This window comes from Plecotus auritus (assembly GCF_963455305.1).
Source record: "Plecotus auritus genome assembly, chromosome: 6".
NCBI lineage: Eukaryota > Metazoa > Chordata > Mammalia > Chiroptera > Vespertilionidae > Plecotus > Plecotus auritus.
The window spans coordinates 41146203-41168874 of NC_137773.1; the positions used below are offsets into that span (position 1 = coordinate 41146203).

The 22672-nt window shown below is 40.2% G+C and overlaps 1 protein-coding gene across 6 annotated transcripts in view; it reads left to right on the top strand.

Annotated features, from left to right (window-relative positions):
- Positions 1-22672, top strand: part of BLTP1 (bridge-like lipid transfer protein family member 1) — a 181890-nt gene that overhangs the window by 107380 nt on the left and 51838 nt on the right. For all 6 annotated transcript variants that reach the window (XM_080671792.1, XM_080671790.1, XM_080671794.1 and 3 more), the window contains exons 54-59: positions 318-423; positions 8588-8685; positions 9325-9510; positions 10720-10888; positions 12382-12593; positions 13714-13912. In XM_080671792.1, coding sequence (XP_080527918.1) covers positions 318-423; positions 8588-8685; positions 9325-9510; positions 10720-10888; positions 12382-12593; positions 13714-13912 — 970 coding nt within the window. The remainder of the gene's footprint in view (positions 1-317; positions 424-8587; positions 8686-9324; positions 9511-10719; positions 10889-12381; positions 12594-13713; positions 13913-22672) is intronic.

The window sequence follows — 22672 nt, forward strand, 5'->3', positions numbered from 1 at the left end:
AATAAATATTAATATAGATAAAATTTCAATTTTAAAATTATCAGATTACATAATTAAATTATAATTTCCATTCATTTTCAAATGATTTATTCCTATTGGCTACTGTTACTTTTTTTTTTTTAACTGAGGGAATGGCCTGTAATAGGCCAGCAAAGTATTGGAGAATCTGAATATTTTTAACCCTTCTTGAAAGTATTGATTTCAAATAGCATGTAGATAATTGTCCACAGAGTTTGGGATTACTTATGTGAGCAAAAATGTATTTAAAACTATGTCAGTCAGTAGTGTCAGCCTAATGCTCTAATTTTGTTTGGCAGGTTGGTTCTTTTGAACATAATCTCACAACTGATCTTCTAAACCACTTGGTGTTTGTCCAGAAAGTGTTCATGAAGGAAGTTAATGAAGTAATACAAAAAGTCTCTGGTGAGCTGATATGGCACCTTATAGTATAGAGCATGCAGCAGCAGGTTTTGTTCTCATGGGCTGCATGGCCTGTGGGTCTGTGATATGAGCCTGTTCTTTGGATATAATCGTTGAATGACTCCCTATAAATAAGGTGTGCCTTTTCTGACTTTCCAGTCTATAGGTTCTTTTGCTTATTACTTTTCTCATGTGTAATACATACATCCATGATTTATAAAATTCACAAAGCTCCTTTATGCTTACCTTAAGAGAGAGAGAGAGACAGTGAGAGAGAGAGAAAGAACTTTGTGTATGTCTATTGATCAAACCAGTCTTATTCATTTAGGAACAAAATTTAGATCAATATTAAGATTGCCACCTTATTCTATACCCAATGGTGACTATATGCTGGCCACATGGTAAATTGTTTATAACAACCCATACATTTTTGCTATCCCTCAAGAGTAGATTACAATTGAGCTTCTTAATCACAGCTTTACATTTTAATAAGAAATACATGTTTGATATTTAAAATGTTTAATTGAATTTTAATTCACAAGATGAAGTATTAAGAGGAATCAGGGTAGAAAACAAGTTGACTCTGTATAATAGTTCTTGAGGCTGAATATTTTCAGTATGAATATAATCATGTCAAAATAATAGCTAGACCACATCTATAAATTTAATTCATATTGAGGTAAAGAACTGTGGAGTTAATGTGACTAATATAATAGTGTTTCTTATATTTCTATAAACTAAAATGATTACGTAGTAGATTTCATAAGAGGTGGAGCATTTGCTTTTAAATTTTAAGAAATTTTTTTTTCAGAGAGATCGAAGATGGCTGCCAATGGGAAGGCAGGCTGCAAGATAGTGTGTAAGTGAGAGAACAAAAGGAGAGTGTGTGGACTTATGGGGAGTGTCTATTTGTGAGTGAGGGACAGCTATATTCCAAGGGACTGTTGGGGACTGCCGGACCAGGCTCCCCTGACCGGGCAGCCTCTACTGCTGCTGAAATATCTCCCTGAGTGATTGGCTCTGCCGCAGAGACTGCGCCATCTTGAAGGGGAGATTGGCTGTGATAGGAAGCCTTGCCTTACCTTCAACTGGGACGAATCGGATACCTGCCTGGACCCTACAACCACAACACCTAGGGACCAGCTGTGAACCCACAAACACTGGGTCTCAAGCAGTGTGAATACCCAGACTCGGATGAGCTCTGCACCTGCTCACAGAAAGGTCAGAATTCGTCCAGAGAAAGTCAACACAAGAGTGAGAGAGCTACGTAATTAATTTTTTTTTAAATATATTTCTTTATTGATTTCAGAGAGGAAGGGAGAAGGAGAGAGAGATAGAAACATCAATGATGAGAGAGAATCATCGATCGGCTGCCTCCTGCACGCCCCTCACTGGGGATCGAGCCTGCAACCCAGGCATGTGCCCTTGGCCGGAATCGAACCTGGGACCCTTTGGTCCGCAGACTGACGCTCCATCCACTGAGCCAAGCCGGCCAGGGCAAGAGAGAGCTACGTAATTAGACACCCAGAGAGGAGAGATCATGGGGAGACAAAGAAACAGCCCGCATACAAAAGAAAAGGAGGCATTACCAGAAAAGGAAGCAAACGAAATGGAGGCAAGCAATATGTCAGAGAAAGAATTCAGAGACATGGTCATAAGGTCACTGAAAAGGTTGGAAGACAAATTCAACAATATGTGTAAGAACCAAGAGGAAATGAAGAGGAACCAAGAAGAAATGAAAAATGACATCACTGCAATAAAGAACTCAATAGAAAGCATCAACAGTAGACTAGAAGAAGTGGAGGACCACATCAGTGAGCTAGAAGACAAGGTAGGAAAAAATACCCAACCAGAGCAGCAACTAGAAAAACACTTAAAAAACAGGAGGAGAGCCTAAGGGAACTTTGGGACAACACTAAACAAAACAACATCCACATCATAGGGGTTCCAGAAGGAGAGGAAACTGAGCAAGGAATAGAAAACCTGTGTGAAGAAATAATGACAGAAAACTTCCCTGATATAGGGAAGAAAAAACTCACACAAGTCCACGAAGCTCACAGAGTCCCAAACAAAATGAACCCCAAAAGACCAACTCTAGAGCACATTATAATTAAATTGGCAAACACCAACGACAAAGTAAGAATCTTAAAAGCGGCCAGAGAGACAGAAAGTTACCTACAAAGGATCCCCCATCAGACTAGTGACGGATTTCTCAACAGAAACACATCAGGCCAGCAGGGAATGGAATGAAATATACAAAGTCATGCAAAGGAAGGGTCTGAATCCAAGAATACTGTACCCAGCAAGGCTAGCAATCAAAATTGAAGGTGAAATCAGGAGCTTCACAGACAAAAAAGCACTAAGGGAGCTTATTACCACCAAACCAGCAATGCAAGAAATGCTAAAGGGTCTGCTGTTAAAAGAAGAAATAGGGAGTGACAAAGGAACACAGGCATAAAGAATAAAAATGGCAACAGCCGAAACCGGTTTGGCTCAGTGGATAGAGCGTTGGCCTTCGGACTGAAGGGTCCCGGGTTCGATTCCGGTCAAAGGCATGTACCTTGGTTGCGGGCACATCCCCAGTAGGAGGTGTGCAGGAGGCAGCTGATCGATGTTTCTCTCTCATCGATGTTTCTAGCTCTCTATCCCTCTCCCTTCCTCTCTGTAAAATATCAATAAAAAATATATTTAAAAAAAAAAAAATGGCAACAAACAAGTATCTATCAATAACTTTAAATGTAAATGGATTAAGTGCCCCAATCAAAAGATATAGTGTAGCTGAGTGGATAAGAAAACATGACCCATATATCTGCTGTCTACAGGAAACACACCTTAGAACAAGACTCACACAGCCTAATGGTGAAGGGCTGGAAAAGGGGTTTTCAGGCGAATGGAAATGAAAAAAAAAGCTGGGTTAGCAATACTTATATCTGACAAATTAGACCTCAAAGTGAAGGCCATAACAAGAGATAAGGAAGGCCACTTCATAATACCAAAAGGAGCAATCCAACAAGAAGATATAACTCTAGTAAACATATACGCACCCAATACAGGAGCACTCAAATACATATAAAAACTTCTGGAGGAATCAAGGGAGAGATTGACAGTAATACAGTCATAGTAGGGGACTTTAATACTTCACTAACACCACTGGTCAAATCTTCTAAACAAAAAATCAGCAAAGAAACATCAATCCTAAATGACACACTAGATCAGATGGAATTAAATGACATCTTCTGAACATTCCACTTCAAAGCCACAAAATATACATTCTTCTCAAGTGCACATGGGTCATTTTCAAAGATAGACCATATATTGGGACACAGGGAAAGTCTCTTCAAATTCAAGAAGATAGAAATCATATCAAACATCTTCTCAGATCACAGTGGCATAAAACTAGAAATCAAGTACAATAAAAAAAATAAGAAAATCAAACACCTGGAGGCTAAATAGCATGCTATTCAACAATAACTGGATTAACAGAGAGATCAAAGAAGAAATAAAAAGCATCATGGCAACAAACGACAATGAAAACACAACAATCCAAAGTCAATGGGACACAGTCAAAGCAGTCCTGAGAGGGAATTTCATAGCTCTACAGGCCTACCTCAAAAAACAAGAAACAATGGTAATAAATTATCTGACCATACAACTCAAAGAGTTAGAAAGAGAGCAACAAGAAAAGCCCAACATAAGCAGAAGGAAGAAAATAATAATAGCAGAGATAAATGACATAGAGACCAAAAAAACAATACATAAGATCAACAAAACCAAGAGCTGGTTCTTTGAAAAGATAAACAAGATTGATGAACCTCTAGTCAGGCTCACCAAGAAGCAAAAGAGAGGACCCAAATAAACAAAATCAGAAATGAAAGTGGCGAAGTAACAACTGATCCCACAGATATACAAATGATTATGAAAAAATACTATGAACAACTCTATTCCAACGAAATGGACAACCTAGATGAAATGGACATATTCTTAGAAAAATAGAAGCTCCCAAAACTCAATCAAGAAGAATAAAAAAACCTGAATAGGCTGATAACTACTGAAGAAATTGAAACAGTGATCAAAAATCTTCCAGCAAACAAAAGTCCTGGTCCAGACAGCTTTACAGGGGAGTTCTACCAAGCATTCAAAGAAGAACTAAAAAATACCCTCCTCAGACTATTCCAAAAAATTCAAGAGGAAGGCACACTTCCAAGCTCTTTCTATGAAGCCAGCATTACTCTAATCCCAAAACCAGATAAAGACACCACAAAAAAAGAGAACTACAGGCCAATATCCTTGATGAACATAGATGCTAAAATCCTCAACAAAATTCTAGCAAATCGGATTCAGCATTACATTAGAAAGATCATACATCATGACCAAGTGGGATTTATTATGGGGATGCAAGGATGGTACAATATCCGCAAATGAATAAATGTAATACATCCGTAAACAAACTGAGAGACAAAAATCACATAATCATATCAATTGATGCAGAAAAAGCATTTGACAAAATCCAACATCCTTTCTTGATAAAAACTCTCAGCAAAGTGGGAATAGAGGAATCATACCTCAACATAATAAAAGCCTTATATGACAAACCTACAGCCAACATCATACTCATTAGGCAAAAACTAAACCCATATCCCCTAAGAACGGGAATAAGACAAGGATGCCCACTGTTCAACATAGTACTGGAAGTACTAGCCATAGCAATCAGACAAGAAGAAGAAATAAAAGGCATCCAAATTGGAAAAAAAGAAGTAAAACTGTTCTTATTCGCAGGTGACATGATACTATACATAGAAAACCCCAAAGACTCCATCAAAAAACTTCTAGACCTAATAAATCAATTTGGCAATGTAGCAGGATACAAAATTAACACCCAGAAATCTATGGTCTTTTTATACACTAATAATGAACTCACAGAAAGAGAAGCGAAAAAAACAATCCTGTTTACCATTGCACCAAAAAATTAAGATACCTGGGAATAAACTTAACTAAGGACGTAAAAGACCTGTACTTGCAAAACTACAGGACATTGAAAAAAGAGATAGAGGAACACATAAACAAATGGGAGAACATACCATGTTCATGGATTGGTAGAATCAACATCATTAAAATGTCCATTCTACCCAAAGCAATCTATAGATTCAATGCAATACCTATTAAAATACCAATGGCATATTTCAAAGATTTAGAACAAATGCTACAAAAATTCATCTGGAATAAAAAAAGACCCCAAATAACCACAGATATCCTGAGAAAGAAGAACAAAGTTGGAGGGATCACAATACCAGATATCAAGCCATATTACCAAGCCACTGTTCTCAAAACTGCATGGTACTGGCACAAGAACAGACATATTAGATCAGTGGTACAGAATAGAGAACCTAGAAGCTGACCCAAGCCATTATGCTCAATTAATATTTGACAAAGGAGGCAAGAGCATACAATGGAGTCAAAACAGCCTCTTCAATAAATGGTGCTGGGAAATTTGGTCAGATACATCCAAAAAAATGAAACTAGATCACCAACTTACACCATACACAAAAATAAACTCAAAATGACTAAAGGACTTACATGTAAGATGGGAAACCATAAAAATCCTACAACACTCCATAGGCGGCAAAATAGCAGATGTATGTCATAGCAGTATCTTTACAGACACAGCTCCTAGGGCAATGGAGACTAAGGAGAAAATAAACAAATGGGACTACATGAAAATAAAAAGCTTCTGCACAGCAAAAGAACCATCGACAAAACAACAAGAAAGCCCACTGCATGGGAGAACATATTTGCCAATGTTATCTCCAATAAGGGTTTAATCTCCAAAATTTACAGAGAACTCATACAACTTAACAAAAGAAAGATAAACAATCCAATAAAAAAAATGGGCAAAGGACATAGACACTTTTTGAAAGCGGACATTCAGAAAGCCAAGAGACATATGAAAACATGCTCTAAGTCACTAATCATCCAAGAGATGCAAATAAAAACAACAATGAGCTACCATCTCACACCTGTCAGAATGGCTATCATCAACATATCAACAAATGACAAGTGCTGGTGAGGATGTGAAGAAAAAGGAACCCTCCTTCACTGCTGGTGGGAATGCAGACTGGTGCAGCCATTGTGGAAAACAGTATGGCATTTTCCCCAAAATTTAAAAATGGAACTGCCTTTTGACCCAGTAATACCACTTCTAGGAATATATCCCAAGAAACTAGAAACACCAATCAGAAAGGATATATGCACCCCTTTGTTCATAGCAGCACAATTTACAATAGCTAAGATTTGGAAACAGTCTAAGTGCCCATCAGCAGATGAGTGGATTAAAAAACTGTGGTATATCTACACAATGGAATATTATGCTGCTATAAAAAAGAAGGAATTCTTACCATTTGCAGCAGCATGGATGGAACTGGAGAGCATTATGTTAAGTGAAATAAGCCAGTCAGTGAAAGAAAAGTACCACATGACCTCACTCATTTATGGATAATAAAGAAAATTGTAACCTGGTGAACAAAAAGATAGATACAGAGGCAAAGAAGCATCGAATAGACTGTCAAATTACAGCGGGATGGCTGTGGAGGGTTGGGAAGGGGGGAAAGAGATTAACCGAAGGACATGTATGCATGCATATAAGCATAACCAGTGGACGCAAGACACTGGTGGAGGGGGGTGAGGGCATGTGCCAGGGCGTTAGGCGAGGCCGGGGGCAGGTCAATGGGGAAAAAATGGAGACATATATACTACTATTTGTAATACTTTTAACAATAAAAAAATTTTTTTCAGGCACCAGATAAAAGATATTCAAGGTAGTGATAGATCAACACAAGACAAGTAGAATTTTTATGAATAGACTTTTTTTGAAGTAAAATTGACATAAAACATTATATTAGTTTCAGGAGAATAACATAATTTGATATTTATATACACTGTGAAATGATGACCATTATTAATCTAGTTACCCTCTATCATCATACAAAATTATCATTTTTTTAACTTGTGATGAGAACTTTTAAGATTTACTCTCTTGGAAACTTTCAAATATGCAGTACAATATTATTGACTAAAGTCACCATGCTGTACATTACATCCCCAGGACTTAGTTATTTTATATCTGGAAGTGTGTACCTTTTGCCCTCCTTCACCCATTTTGCCCACCCCTCAACTCTCTTCCCTTCTAGCTACAAACCAATCTGTTTTCTGTATTTGTGAGTTGTTGTTTGTGTGTTTTTTTAAGATTCCACTTCTAAGTGATCTGTTTGATTTATGTCACTTAGCATAATACCCTCGACGTCCATCCATGTTGTTACAAGTGCAAGAGTTCTTTAAAAAAGAAAAAAAAACAAGTTCTTTTTTATGGCTATTTTGAAAGCCCATAAAAGATTAAATTTTTATCTTAAGCAAACAAAAACTGCTCTTTTATCTGTTTGCTTCTTGGCTCTTTTGATGCATCTATGGTCCTTAATAGGAAAAAACTTCTATCCCATCTGTATGCTCTCTGGGCTGATGATGAACTCAACATACAAACAGAAAGGAACATCATTTTAAGATAGGATATTGGAAAAATAAGCATGCAGAGAAGTTCATAAAAGGAAAGAGAAGTAGATATAGAAGTTATATATTAATATATTAGAACGTTATTTCCTGAGTGGACCACATTGCCTGGGCAACAAATGGTCTATTAATAGGAACTTAACCTCCAAGTTCTCCTGTCCTCATTTAAAAAACTTTACACAATAATCTTTGCTGTCACACTCTTTATTGTTAACGTGTATTACCTTATTTTTCATTTCTCAACCTTTATTTTTTCTTTTGCACATCAAAATATAAACAACAAAGTTTACATTTTTGATTGAAGAAATTAGTCCAGTTTTTTTTTTTTTGCCTCAAATACATTTTATGGCATGTATAATCACTTTTGTTTCTATTATTCAGATAATGTTTTAATTTAGTCCTTATAAAATGTCCTTAAGAAGTGTCTATGGATTATCCCTGGCTTATATACATCTGCTTCAGTGAAAGTAACCTGCTTAAAAACATTGGTTTAATGCTCAGTCAAAAGAAAATAACTGTTTTATGTGTTGTTGTTTTTTTAATGCACAAAATAGAAATTTTCCTTTTAAAGAAATTATACCAATCTCTCAAATTATTTAACCTCTTTTAGGCGGGGAGCAGCCGATTCCTCTCTGGAATGAACACGATGGGACAGCGGATGGAGAGAAGCCTAAGATTCTATTGTATTCCCTCAACTTGCAGTTTAAGGTGACATAGCAATAAGAATGTTACTCTTACAAGGATTTTTCAAATTAATTAATGCCTGCTTTTTATAGAAAATTCATGAGACATAAATATGCCAGATGGAGAATAGAAATGAAGTATATCCACTAAAGAAAATGCTTTACAATTGTTTGACTACTATCTAGGACCTTTTCCTATTTTTTTCCTATTTTTTTTCAGTATGCACATATTTCTGCATTTTAAAGAGCCTTGATTATCTTTCCATGCAGAACATTTAGATCAACCTGCAAGAAATATTTTGTGCACTTGTCCAATTAACAGTAATACCTTAATAGGAACCTTAATATTTCCAATATATAAGACATTAATGTTCATAAAAATAAAATTCTTCTTACCAAATACTTATTTAATTATAATGTATTTATAATTAACCCATGAACAGTCTAGATTTTTAATACAAAATACTGAAATGAAATTTAATAGCTAAAGAGAGTCCCTACTAATGAGAAATTAAAGAATGTTGGCTGTTTTATCAGTTTATTAGACATCCTATGTGTGTTTTAAAACATTCCATTTTATTTATCGTATCAAAAGTTTTCATTGGAGTGGGTGGACATTGTTGACTTAAGAATCCTTTTTTCCTTCTAACATTTAATCTGCTAGGGTATTCAAGTCACAGCTACAACTCCATCAATGAGAGCTGTGAGATTTGAAACTGGATTGATTGAACTAGAACTTTCGAACCGACTTCAAACCAAAGCCTTACCAGGAAGCAGCAGCTATCTGAAACTATTTGGTAAATGCCAAGTGGATTTGAATCTGGCATTAGGACAAATTGTCAAACATCAGGTGAGTGCAGAATGTGTTACATTAGAACTGTAGCCTTTACATTTTGCACATCCATTTCAACTACTTGAAATATTACTATATTTATGAAAATATTTTAAGTTGCTAAAATTTCTGATTATAAATTCTAATGAAAATTAATTTATGAAGGTCTTTACAATTTTACCTTGGTATTTCATTGAGTATTTTGGTGGTATATTGTTATAGTTTAGTGCAAATGCAATCACGTGAAACTTAATCCAGTATCTTCACAAGTATGTGCTTATAATTTCTCTTTATTTTATTAAACATTGTTTTTATTTCAATGCTTTGTGTTAACATTGGTGAGTTCTTAAAAAGTTACTAGGTTTTGCCCTAACCAGTTTGGCTCAGTGGATAGAGCTGACGTCTGCGGACTGAAGGGTCAAGAGCAGGTACCCTGGTTTCGGGCACATCCCCTTTACTGGGTGTGCAGGAGGCAGCTGATCAATGTTTCTCTCTCATTGATGTTTCTAGCTCTCTATCCCTCTCCCTTCCTCTCTGTAAAAAATCAATGAAATATATTTTTAAAAAATGTTATTAAGTTTCTCAGTTGTGCTGTAATGTTGGCAAGTTTTGCATACCGTAATGTTAAACATATATGTTGTAAAACATATATATATGCATACACAGCAGTAAATCAGACTATATTTTATAAAAATTAATATTCACAACTCATAGAGTTTTTGGTGTCTTGTTTTTATTTTGCTAAAAATTATGTAGACTTTAACCTTTTCCCTTCTGTGATTTGAAGAACTGATTAAATGAATATCAGTCACACTTTCAAAATTGTGTTTCCTATATTAAAGAATATGTGGAAGGAATAAATTAACAAAAACTTCTTGTCATCTTTAGGAAAACAGTTAATTTGTTCAAATAAAAACATTTTGAGAGGAGCGAGGATCTCATTATCATGAGACATTTAATACATTGTTGTTCAGAATATGGACCTCATCCTCGATTTTGTACGAACTTGATGTTTTACTTTCCATTTAGTTCTTAAATACCCATTCATATTTTATATTGATTTCAGGTGTTTGTGGTATAGCATAAGGTATATATTATTGATGCATGAAATTGAGAAAAATATACTATAGTTGTTTTGGTGCATAAAACCATTAATGATGTTAAAACTTTTAGTTTCTTTTATTAAAACACTTTCCATTATTTGATTTTATTGAACTTTTAATTTAGGTTTATGAGGAAGCTGGTTCTGATTTTCATCAAGTTGCCTATTTTAAAACCAGAATTGGATTAAGAAATGCCCTCCGAGAAGAAATCAGTGGCTCTTCAGATAGGGAAGCTGTGCTTATTACCTTGAATAGACCGATCGTGTATGCGCAGCCGGTGGCCTTTGACAGAGGTGAGAGTCAGGCAAGACTTTCTTGTTGGATTTAGAACTGTTGGGAATGACATCAGATAAAAATCACTGTAGTTCACCAGTGTAAATCTAAAATGGGAGCATCCCAACAGTTTCTTGTTTATTCCTTTCAGTTTTTAAAGTCATTTTACTTGTTAAAGTTATTTGCTTTCTACATGGATTGTTATGCTGAGTCTTTTAGTTTGGGTAACTAATATACCCATTTGGTTTGGTAATGCCTTTATTTGCTTATACTCTAAACATTGATTGTGTGCTGTCTAGAAGTGGAATCTGAATATGGAAAACAGTATCCTGCCCTCCAGGAACTCTCAGCCCTGTGGGAGGAGCTAAGTGGACTCAGAGCAGAGTTAGCGATCCATGTTCTAGGGGTTCAGGGAGTCTCTACCTTCACCTGTGCTGCTTAGAGGAGACACCAATTCTTCAGATTCAACTTGGAGTTAAGAGATCACCAGGGAGACAAGGAAACGCAAGCTTGTCTTATTTGCCTTTGTATCCAGTGGTCTAGAACAGTCCATGGCATATATAGCAGGAACTAAGTAAATATTTTCCAAATGAGAGAGAACCTGAATGAAGGAATATGAGCACAGAGGTCTAAGAAAATACAGCACCAGCTTTCCTGAAAGAAAATAATGGAAATAAGGCTGAGCAGATAGAGTGGGTCTAAATAATGCCTATTGGGTAAATACGTTGGAACTGTGTTTTAAAAGTAAGAACCATTTAAGCAAGCTGTTTAAGATTTAAATTGGTGGTAGGTGTTGGCTGGTGATAAGATTAGTTTGTTGGAAAACTCCTTTTGGTAATGTCATGGATAACATTTTATTTTTCTAGATCCAGTGCCTGTTTATTTAATTTCTCATCTTACCAGCCTATCGTCAGCTTTCAACAACTCCTTAAAGTACTTTCTACTCCTTGTGTTCCTGTCTGACATTTGCTTTTCCTTCTCCTCTGGCCCTTCCTTCTTCATCTCCTCTTTAGGCTCCCTCTACGCACTGCATTCAATAAAGGTTTTCCTTAGAATTCATTCTTGCTATACACTCAAATGTCTTTGACCTCTTCTCTAAAGCCCATCTTTTCAATGTATACTCCTAGTATTCTGCATCTCTCCTCCAGGAATTTTTTAACATAAGTAAGCAGTAAGCTCTGCAAGGTCAGGGACCGTGACTACTTTCATTTGTTATTCCATCCCAGTGCCTGGCTCGTAACAGGCATTTCACAAAACAGTTTGTTGAATGACTGAATGGACCTGGATTGTTTTCTTCCTTCTGCCATTTTTCAATTGTCTGCTTTTTGCTTCTTAGTTTCATTTGTCAAGTTGACCATATCATCTTAGATCCTTTTCAATCCTAATGCTACTATTTTCTGGGAGTAATTTTTACTAATTGGTGGAATTTTGCAGCTATTGAGGTTTACTTGCCATATAGCTTTACAGTTTTTTTAAAGAAATTTTCTTTCTTCCCTGCCTAAATCACCAAAAGCTGTGTTGTTTTGGCTGAACTATAAGGCTGCCTATGACAACTGGAATGAACAACGAATGGCTTTACATAAGGACATTCACATGGCTACAAAGGAAGTAGTAGATATGCTCCCCGGAATCCAGCAAACCTCTGCCCAGGCCTTCGGGACACTCTTCCTGCAACTCACTGTGAATGATCTGGGGATTTGCCTGCCTATCACAAGTGCTGTACAGGTACGGAATTCAAGTTTTCATCCAGCACTAAGAACCAGGCAACTCTACTCACCATTTCTAGGTATACAGAGTATCACAATGGATTTCTTAGGAGAGCAGTTTATAACTTGAGTTTAGTAAACAGCAAGTAAGATTGAACTCCTTCAACCATTATTCATTCATCTACAGTGTAGTAAAGGCGAATCTCACGCGATTTTCACACTCTGATGTGCCTCAGCGTGGTGATGAGATTGATACCCATCTGATAACTCTTAATTTTGACCTTGACCAATAAGCAACAAGAATTTTGTCTTTATAATTTTTGGGACTAATTCTCAGGAACACACATTTGTATGCACATGTGCATGAGAGAAAAAAGGTTATGAAACTCTGTCAGACCAAGAAGTTGCAATTAAACAAATACAGAGGCCTTTATTTTACTGTTATGGTTTGTCTTAAATAATCTGTAAACAGTTTTTGAATGAATTTATCTTTTAGTAAACTCTAGATTGCCCTAGCTGGTTTGGCTCAGTGGATAGAGCATCGGCCTGTGGACTGAAGGGTCCCAGGTTCAATTCCAGTCAAGGGCACATGCTGGGTTGTGGGCTCGAACCCCAGTAAGAGGTGTGCAGGAGGCAGCTGATCAACAATTCTCTCTCATCATTGATGTTTTTATCTCTCTCTCTCTCCCTCCTTCCCTCCCTTCCTCTCTGAAATCAATAAAAATATATTAAAAACAAAACAAAAACTCTGGGTTGAGGATTGACACCATGTGCTATGTTTGTGTCTCAGGAGTTAAATGGTAACCTTTAATCACGTGATGTATGGACTCAGGAGGGCCCCACACCAAGGGTGGTGGTGAGAATGCAAAGAACAAACTTTTCCCACACGAAAACAGAAGCTTGAAATAGAAAATCAGATAATTATCCTTTTGCAAATTTAGTTTAAAACAAAAAGCACATGGAAATGCATTTCACTTGAGTAATCTAATTTTTAAAGTAGGCATCTTTCTAAGCTACTTTCCAGTGAAGCTTTCTGGGTTTCCCCCTTTATGGATTTTTGTTTCCAGGAATCCTATGAGAATTTCCAAATTTAAAAGTTGTCACCTTTTGTCTTGTTTCCTCTTTAATATATTTTGCAGTCCAATCACAGTGGAGACTTGGACACTGGCTCTGCCTTGGTGCTGACTATTGAAAGCACTCTCATCACTGCTTGCTCTTCCGAGTCTCTGGTTAGTAAAGGGCATTTCAAAAACTTCTGCATCCGTTTTGCTGATGGCTTTGAAACATCGTGGGATGATTGGAAGCCAGAAATCCGTGGGGATCTAGTAATGAATGCCTGTGAGTGTCTTTTATTTTCTGTACTAGAGGCCTAGTGCACGAATTTGTGCACGGGTGGGGTCTGACTGGCTGGCCTGGCCCCAATCAGCAGATCGGGGCTGGGCCTGTCGAAAAGAGGAGACGGCGGGAGGTTGGCTGGCGGGCCTGCCCCGATCAGGGCCCTGATCAGGGCCGGGCTGGCTGGAGAGAGGCGCTGCGGGCAATTGGCCGGGGATCCCTGCCCCCGATTGGGGTGGGCAGACCAATTCGGGGAAGGGCCAGCCCTGGGGAGGGGCTGTGGGTGGTGGGCTGGCTGGCCCTGCCACCGAATGGTGCCGGAGGAGATTGGCTGGCCAGCCCCACCCCTGATTGGTGTAAGGGGGGCTGATTGGGGGCGGAGCTGGCTGGGTGGAGGGACTGCGGCCGATGGGATGATGGGGGCCCATCAGGGGTGGGGCTGGCCTGGGGGAGGGGCTGCAGGCGGTTGGCCGGCAGCCGGCCCTGCCCCTGATTTGGGTGGTGGGGGCCATCTGGGGTGAGGCAGTGGGGAGAGGGGCTGCAGGAGGTTAGCTGGCTGCTCCCGCCCCCTATTTGGGTAGGGGGGTGTGATTAGGTGGAGCTGGCTGGGGGGAGGGGCTGCAGAAGATTGGCTGGCCAGCCCCACAGCCTATTGAGGTATGGGGGGTGTTCAGGGGCAGGGCCGGCCTGGAGGAGGGCCTGTGGGCCGATCGGGGTGGAGAGGACCCATCGGGGCTGGGGCCAGCCGGGAGGAGGGACTGCAGGAGGTTGGATGGCTGGCCCACCCCCTATTGGGGTAGGGGGGGCGATCAGGGGCGGGGCCGGCCAGGGGGAGGGGCTGCGGGAGGTTGGCCGGTCAGCTCCATCCCCTAATTGGGCCACTTTGCTGGCCACAGTGGGTGTCATAGTGATCAGTCATTACAGTGTTACGATCACTGGCTTTTTATATATATAGAAGAACTTGAGGGTTTCTAAAAATTAAAAGAGAAAACAAAAACAACCTACTGGTATGTCTTCACTTATAAAAGTAAAGGATGTTCAGATATAGGAATATTATTGGACTTTGTGAAATGAGGGCTATTTCTATTTTTAAAATTTTGGAACATTATTGTGAAAAACTACAACTTTTAGCAGTGTTGGTGAGTAAACCAGATAGCCATTCTTGTTGATGGTTTAGCATTCGAAGGCTTGCTCACTCCGATTTTTTCTTTCTTTTTTTAAAATTTAATCTTTATTGTTCAGATTATTACAATTGTTCCTCTTTTTTCCCCCCATAGCTCCCCTCCACCCGGTTCCCACCCCACCCTCTGCCCTTACCTCCCCCACACTGTCATCATCCATAGGTGTACGCTTTTTGTCCAGTCTCTCCCCCCACCTCCCACACCCCTTTCCCCCTGAGAATTGTCAGTCCACTCCCTTTTTATGCCCCTGATTCTATTATATTCACCAGATTATTCTGTTCATCAGGTTTTTTATTCACTTGATTTTTAGATTCACTTGTTGGTAGACATGTATTTGTTGTTCATAATTTTTATCTTTACTTTTTTCTTCTTCTTCCTCTTCTTAAAGAATACCTTTCAGCATTTCATATAATACTGGTTTGGTGGTGATGAACTCCTTTAGCTTTTTCTTATCTGTGAAGCTCTTTATCTGCCCTTCAATTCTGAATGATAGCTTTGCTGGGTAGAGTAATCTTGGTTGTAGGTTCTTGCTATTCATCACTTTGAATATTTCTTGCCACTCCCGTCTGGCCTGCATAGTTTCTGTTGAGAAATCAGCTGACAATCGTATGGGTGCTCCCTTGTAGGTAATTAACTGTTTTTTTCTAGCTGCTTTTAATATTCTCTCTTTGTCTTTTGCTCTTGGCATTTTAATTATGATGTGTCTTGGTGTGGTCCTCGTTTGGATTCCTTTTGTTTGGGGTTCTGTGCGCTTCCTGGACTTGTAAGTCTATTTCTTTCACCAGGTGGGGGAAGTTTTTGGTCATTATTTCTTCAAATAGGTTTTCAGTATCTTGCTCTCTCTCTTCTTCTGTCACCCCCATAATTCGGATGTTGGTATGCTTGAAGTTGTCCCAGAGTCTTCTTACACTATCTTCAACTTTTTGATACTTTTTTCTTTTTGCTTTTTCGGTTGAGTGTTTTTTGCTTCTTTGTATTTCAATTCTTTGACTTGATTCTTGTGGTTCTGTAGTCTGCTGTTAGGTCTCTGTATAATATTTTTTATTTCAGTCAGTGTATGTTTAATTTCTAGGTGGTCCTTTTTCATATCCTTGAAGGTCTCGCTAAATTTATCGGCCTTTTCTAGAAAATTCTTGAAAAACCTTATAACCCTGGTTTTGAACTCTATATCCAGTCGTTTGCTATCCTCCATTTCTTTCATTTGTGACCTGTTTCTTTGTCTCCGCATTTTCGCTGCTTTCCTGAGTTGGTAGAGTAGCTTTGTGTGGTAGGTGTCCTCTAGGGCACAGTGGCTCAGCCTCCCCAGTTACCTGAGGTGGACACTCTTGGTGTACCCCTTTGTGGGCTGTGTGCTCAGCCTTGTTGTAGTTAAGTCTTGATTGTTGTTGGTATCACTGGGAGGAATTGACCTCCAGGCCAATTGGCTGTGAGGATCAGCTGTGTCTACACTGGGAAAACTTCTGTGCTGGAGACACTCTTATGAGATAAGACTTGCAAAATTGCAAAAGCCTCTGTGCTCAGCTTGGATGGGGCAGAGTTTCAGGGTGGAGCAGACAGCCTTGGATTCCCGTCAGCCCTGCCCCATGAGGCACCTGTGTCTCAGTGTCCCTCCATAATCGCTGCAAGCACCTCTGAGAGAAAGCTGCCCTTGAGTTTCACCCGCTGCCAGACAGTCCAGTTTCTCCCCAAATGAGTCGGGGTTCCCAGAAACTCGCCTGGTCAGCGCAGTCAGGAGCTTCTGTCTCCCTCCTGCTTTAGAAAGCCAGCCGCGCACTCAGCCACCAGTGCATTCAGCAGTCAGTCCTCTCTGTGTGCGCACACTTCGTGACCTCTGCCTTCGGCAGCTCCTGAATCTCAGTGTGCTTTCTATTTTGCTGACAGTCCAGATTCCCCCCGAATGAGTCTGGTTTCCCAGCATCTCGCCCAGGACTGGAGTTCAGTGCAGTTGGAAGCTTCCTTCTCCCTCCCACTCTAGGAGGCCAGCCACGCACTTAGCCGCCCGTGCATTCAGCAGTCAGTCCTCTCTGTGTGCGCGCGCTTCCTGACCTCTGCCCTCCGCATCTCCCGAGTCTCAGTGTGCTTTCTCTTTTCCTGACAGTCCAGATTCCCCCCCGAATGAGTCTGGTTTCCCAGTGTCTCGCCCGGGACTGGAGTTCAGTGCAGTCGGGAGTTTCCTTCTCCCTCCCGCTTTAGAAAGCCAGCCGCGCACTCAGCTGCCGGTGCACACAGCTGCCCGTCCTCTCCACAGGGTCTTGCGTCTTCGTACCTCAGCCTTTTGCAGCTCCTCTGATTCTCTTTTTTTTTATTTTTTTATTTTATTTTAATAAATCTTTATTCAGATTATTACAATTGTTTCTCCTTTTTCCCCCCATAGCTCCCCTCCACCCAGTTCCCACCCCACCTTCTGCCCTTACCTCCCCCCCACTGTCCTCATCCATAGGTGTATGATTTTTGCCCAGTATCTTCCTGAACCCCCCATACCCCTTTCCCCCTGAGAATTATCAGTCCACTCCCTTTCTATGCCCCTGATTCTATTATATTCACCAGATTATTCTGTTCCTCAGGTTTTTAATTCACTTGATTTTTAGGTTCACTTGTTGATAGATATGTATTTGTTGTTCATAATTTTTCTCTTTACTTTTTTCTTCTTCCTCTTCTTTAAGAATACCTTTCAGCATTTCATATAATACTGGTTTGGTGGTGATGAACTCCTTTAGCTTTTTCTTATCTGTGAAGCTCTTTATCTGCCCTTCAATTCTGAATGATAGCTTTGCTGGGTAGAGTAATCTTGGTTGTAGGTTCTTGCTATTCATCACTTTGAATATTTCTTGCCACTCCCGTCTGGCCTGCATAGTTTCTATTGAGAAATCAGCTGACAGTCGTATGGGTGCTCCCTTGTAGGTAACTAACTGTTTTTCTCTTGCTGCTTTTAATATTCTCTCTTTGTCTTTTGTTCTTGGCATTTTAATTATGATGTGTCTTGGTGTGGTCCTCGTTTGGATTCCTTTTGTTTGGGGTTCTGTGCGCTTCCTGGACTTGTAAGTCTATTTCTTTCACCAGGTGGGGGAAGTTTTTGGTCATTATTTCTTCAAATAGGTTTTCAGTATCTTGCTCTCTCTCTTCTTCTGTCACCCCCATAATTCTGATGTTGGTAGGCTTGAAGTTGTCCCAGAGTCTTCTTACACTATCTTAAACTTTTTGGATTTTTTTTTTTGCTTTTTGCTTTTTCGGTTGAGTGTTTTTTGCTTCTTTGTGTTTCAATTCTTTGACTTGATTTTTGTGTTCCTCTAGTCCGTTTTTGGGTCTCTGTATAATATTTTTAATTTCAGTCAGTGTATGTTTAATTTCTAGTTGGTCCTTTTTCATATCTTCGAGGGTCTCGTTATATTTATCGGCCTTTTCTAGGATATTCTTGAAAAGCCTTATAACCGTGGTTTTGAATTCTATATCCAGTCGTTTGTTTTTCTCCATTTCTTTTGTTTGTGATCTGATTCTTTGACGCCGCATTTTCACTGCTTCCCTGAGTTGGTAAGGTAGATTTTTGTGCTAGGTTTCCAATATGGCCCAGTGGGTCTGCCTCCCCAGTTAACCTGAGGTGGACACTCTTGGTGCACCCCTTTGTGGACTGTGTGTACAGCCTTGTTGTAGTTAAGTCTTGATTGTTGTTGGTATCACTGGGAAGAATTGACCTCCAGGCCAGTTGGCTGTAAGTATCAGCTGTGTCTATGCTGGGAGAAGTTTGGTGCTGGAGACAGCCTTATAGGATTAGACTTGCCAAATTGCAATAGCCTCTGTGCTCAGCTTGGATGGGGTGGAGTCTCAGTCTTGGCTTCCTGTCAGCCTTGCCCTTGTGCACACGTGCGCGCTTTCCGACCTCTGCCTTCCCCAGCTCCCGAGTCTCTGCCCGAGAGTCCAGATTCCCCCCACAAGAGCGTGGGTCCCCAGGGGCTCGCCTGGAACTGGGGTTCAGTGCAGTCAGAACTGGGGCTCAGTGCAGTCAGGAGCCTCTGACTCCCTTCCACTAGGGAAAGCCTGTGGCAACCTCCGCAGCCTTTGTGCGCACTGGCACGCGCGCACCTTCAGACTTCTGCCTTCCTCAGCTCACGAGTCTCCGCCCGAGAGTCCAGACTCCCCCCACAAGAGCGTGGGTCCCCAGGTGCTCGCCCGGAACTGGGGTTCAGTGCAGTCAGAACTGGGGTTCAGTGCGGTCGGGGCCTTCCTTCCCCCTTCTGCCAGAGAAAGTCAGCCAGGCTCTCAGCCGCCCTTCCTCTCTGCACGCACAAAGACCCTTTGCCGTACCTCCAATTCTCTGTGAGCTTTTTTCTTTCCTTCTAGTTGTAGAATTTTCACTCAGCCAGCTTTCCTGTGGTTCTGGATGGTGTCCGTTCTGTCTTTTAGTTGTAGTTTTGAAATTGTTTTGCGAGGCAGCAGTTTAGGTGCTTACCTATGCCGCCATCTTGGTTTCTCTCACAGCTCCTCTGATTCTCAATGTGCTTTCCTATTTTCTTCTAGTTGTAGAATTTCCACTCAGCCAGCTTTCCTGTGGTTCTGGATGGTGTCCGTTTGTCTTTTAGTTGTAGTTTTGATATTGTTGTGCGAGGCAGCAGTTTAGGTGTTTACCTATGCCACCATCTTGGTTTCTCTCCCTGATTTTTTCTATAATTGACTCATAAATGACCAGATAAAGCACCTTTCTTCTGTGGAGATCTTGAAAGAAAGTATAAAATCCAGTTCATCATGTAACATAGAATAGTTGCAAATAACTAGGAGCAAGAAGACTGTCTTGATTAAGGCTGACATGAATAAGTCCACACATCCAGATTTGTGGGATACAGAGCATAAATGGTGTGATTCCTTCGATTGCATAACATTCAAGGTTGGGAATAACTAAAGCTATGTATATATGCTATTTTGAAGGTTTAGGGGTTTATTTTATCCATTTTAATATTTTAAATATTATAACCACCTTAAAGCATCATTAATCTGAATAATGATGGTAAATTTGAAGAATGAAAGGTTGTGAACTAAAATTCCTCAGCCAATCTTGTAAATCAAAATTAATGCTTGATTATTTCTCAGAAGGTGGTATGCCATTGTTTATGTAATTTTTCCCCTCTGCAGTGAAAGAAAATCTTCTTTCCAGTTCTGGTTTATTTTAGTGTATGACTTTGTAGCTTTTACTAAGAGTAAGTATCCTATATAATAAAAAAGAAACGTATATTGACCGTACCTCCACAACGCCCACCAGCTAATCAGAAGTGAGTATGCAAATTAACCTGACAAAGATGGCGGGTTAATTTGCATATGCAGGCGCCAAGCGAAGAGCAGAGTGGGAGAGCTGGTGGAGAGTGGAGTGGCTTGGGGAACTTGGCTCCCCAAGCTGCCAGAAGGAGAGCAGAGAAGGAGAGCTGGTGGCTTGGAGGACTTGGCAGAGCGGGATGCCGTGAGACAGAGACAGAGCAGGAAGGGAAAACCAAGAGCGCGGGGAGCACCAGGAATTCTGGGAATAGTAGTTCTGATGGCAGCCTCAGGACCGGAAGTGGAAGCGCAGAGCGCGGGGAGCACCAGGAATGCTGGGAATCATAGTTCTGGTTGCAGATGGATCTCCTAAACACTAGAGCAAAGTGAGCCTGGAGCAAGTTACTATTGCGGTGGGGGATGGAAGGAAAGCAAAGGTGAGAGACATAAGTAAAATCTGAGTGGAAAAATTAAAGGGAAGATATCCTAAAACTTCCAGGAAATCTCCACCAATGAAGCAAAGAAAAAAGAAATGCCTCTATTATTCTGTGAGCAACAAACCAAACGGGGTTGGGGTCTTAGACAATTTGCTCATATGATTGCAAAGACAGACAGAAACTCCCGGATTGGAGAGGGCTCCCCTGAGGGCTCCCAGATTGGAGAGGGTGCAGGTCGGGCTGAAGGATCCCCCTGCCCCCGTGCACGAATCTTCATGCACCGGGCCCCTAGTACTTACATAAAACTAACGTAATATTTTTTTCTAAAAGAGTTGAGTATAGGGAAGAGAAATAAGAATAGTAGGAGTATGCCTTAGGATATCTTTTTTAAAAAATATATTTATATTGATTTCAGAGACAGAGACAGAGAGAGAGAAACATCAATGATCAGAGAGAATGATTGATTGGCTGCCTCCTGCACACCCACCACCGGGGATCAAGCCCACAACCTGGGCATGTGCCCTGACCTGGTATTGAACCATGACTTCCTGGTTCATAGGTCAACGCTCAACCACTGAGCCAAGCTGGTTGGGAGCTTACTCATCATTTAAAAATTCTGCCCTGGAAAAAAAATGCCCCTATTAATTTCCTCTCTAGGTGATAATGTGTTTTTTTTTTTTGAGAACTGCAGTAATATTAGAATGGCCAATCTAATTTTTAGAATGTAGGAAGAGTTCAAAGGACCACATAAGTAGATAGTAAAGGTTAGACTCTTTTCATTAACATGAACTTAGAAAATTACATAAATCATGAAGTTTGAAAGACTCCAAGCTCTCTGTTAACACCTGGGTAGCATTCGCTCATGAGAGTTGAAATTGTCATTTTGGGTTCAGAATAGTGGTTGGTCCAACTTGGCACTTTGTCTCTGCTGCAAAGACCACAGGAATCCTGGGTAAGAGCCTAGTTGGTTTCCTGCTCTTCACTTTCAGGATTCAGATCTGCTCTAAACATCTCACATCCCATATTAATTCATCATGGCTCTGTATTCTATAAACTTATATATATTTTTTTAAACTTCATTTTAAAGATTCCATTTCTTGGAAGTGGAAATTTCAAACGTTTTTTTACTCCTCCTCCCCCTTTTTTAAATCCTCACCTGAGGGTATTGTTTTTCCATTGATTTTTAGAGAGAGTGGAAGGGAGGCAAGTAGGGGGAGAGAGAGAAAGAGAGGGAAACATTGATGTGAGAGAGACACATTGATTGCCTCCTACATGTGCCCTGACCTGGGCTGGGATCAAACCTGCAACCAAGGTATGTGCCTTTGACCAGGAATTGAACCCACAGTCCTTGGGTCTGAGGACTGACGCTCTAACCATTGAGCTGCTGACTACCCCCCTTTTTTATTGTCTAAAGTTTTACATTTTTCTTCTTTTTCTCCAATTGACCCCACCGCAAGCCATTCCCACCCCAGGCAAGCCCCCACTGCCTTAGTGCCTGTGTCCATTGGTTATGCTAATATGCATGCATCCAAGTCCTTTGGTTGCTCTCTAACCCCCTCCCTCATCCCCTACCATTTGTCTCTGGATCTATTCTTGTTCATCAAATTATGTTATATTCCACATATGAGTGAGATCATGTGATATCTTTCTCCACCTGGCTTATTTTGCTTAGCATAATGCTCTCCATTTCCATCCATGCTGTTGCAAATGGTAAAAGTTCCTTCTTTTTTATAGCAGCATAGTATTCCATCGTGTAGATGTACCACAGTTTTTTACTCCACTCATCTGCTGATGGGCATTTAGGCTGTTTCCAAATCTTAGCTATTGTAAATTGTGCTGCTATGAACATAGGGGTGCATATATCCTTTCTGATTGGTGTTTCCATTTTCTTGGGATATATTCCTATA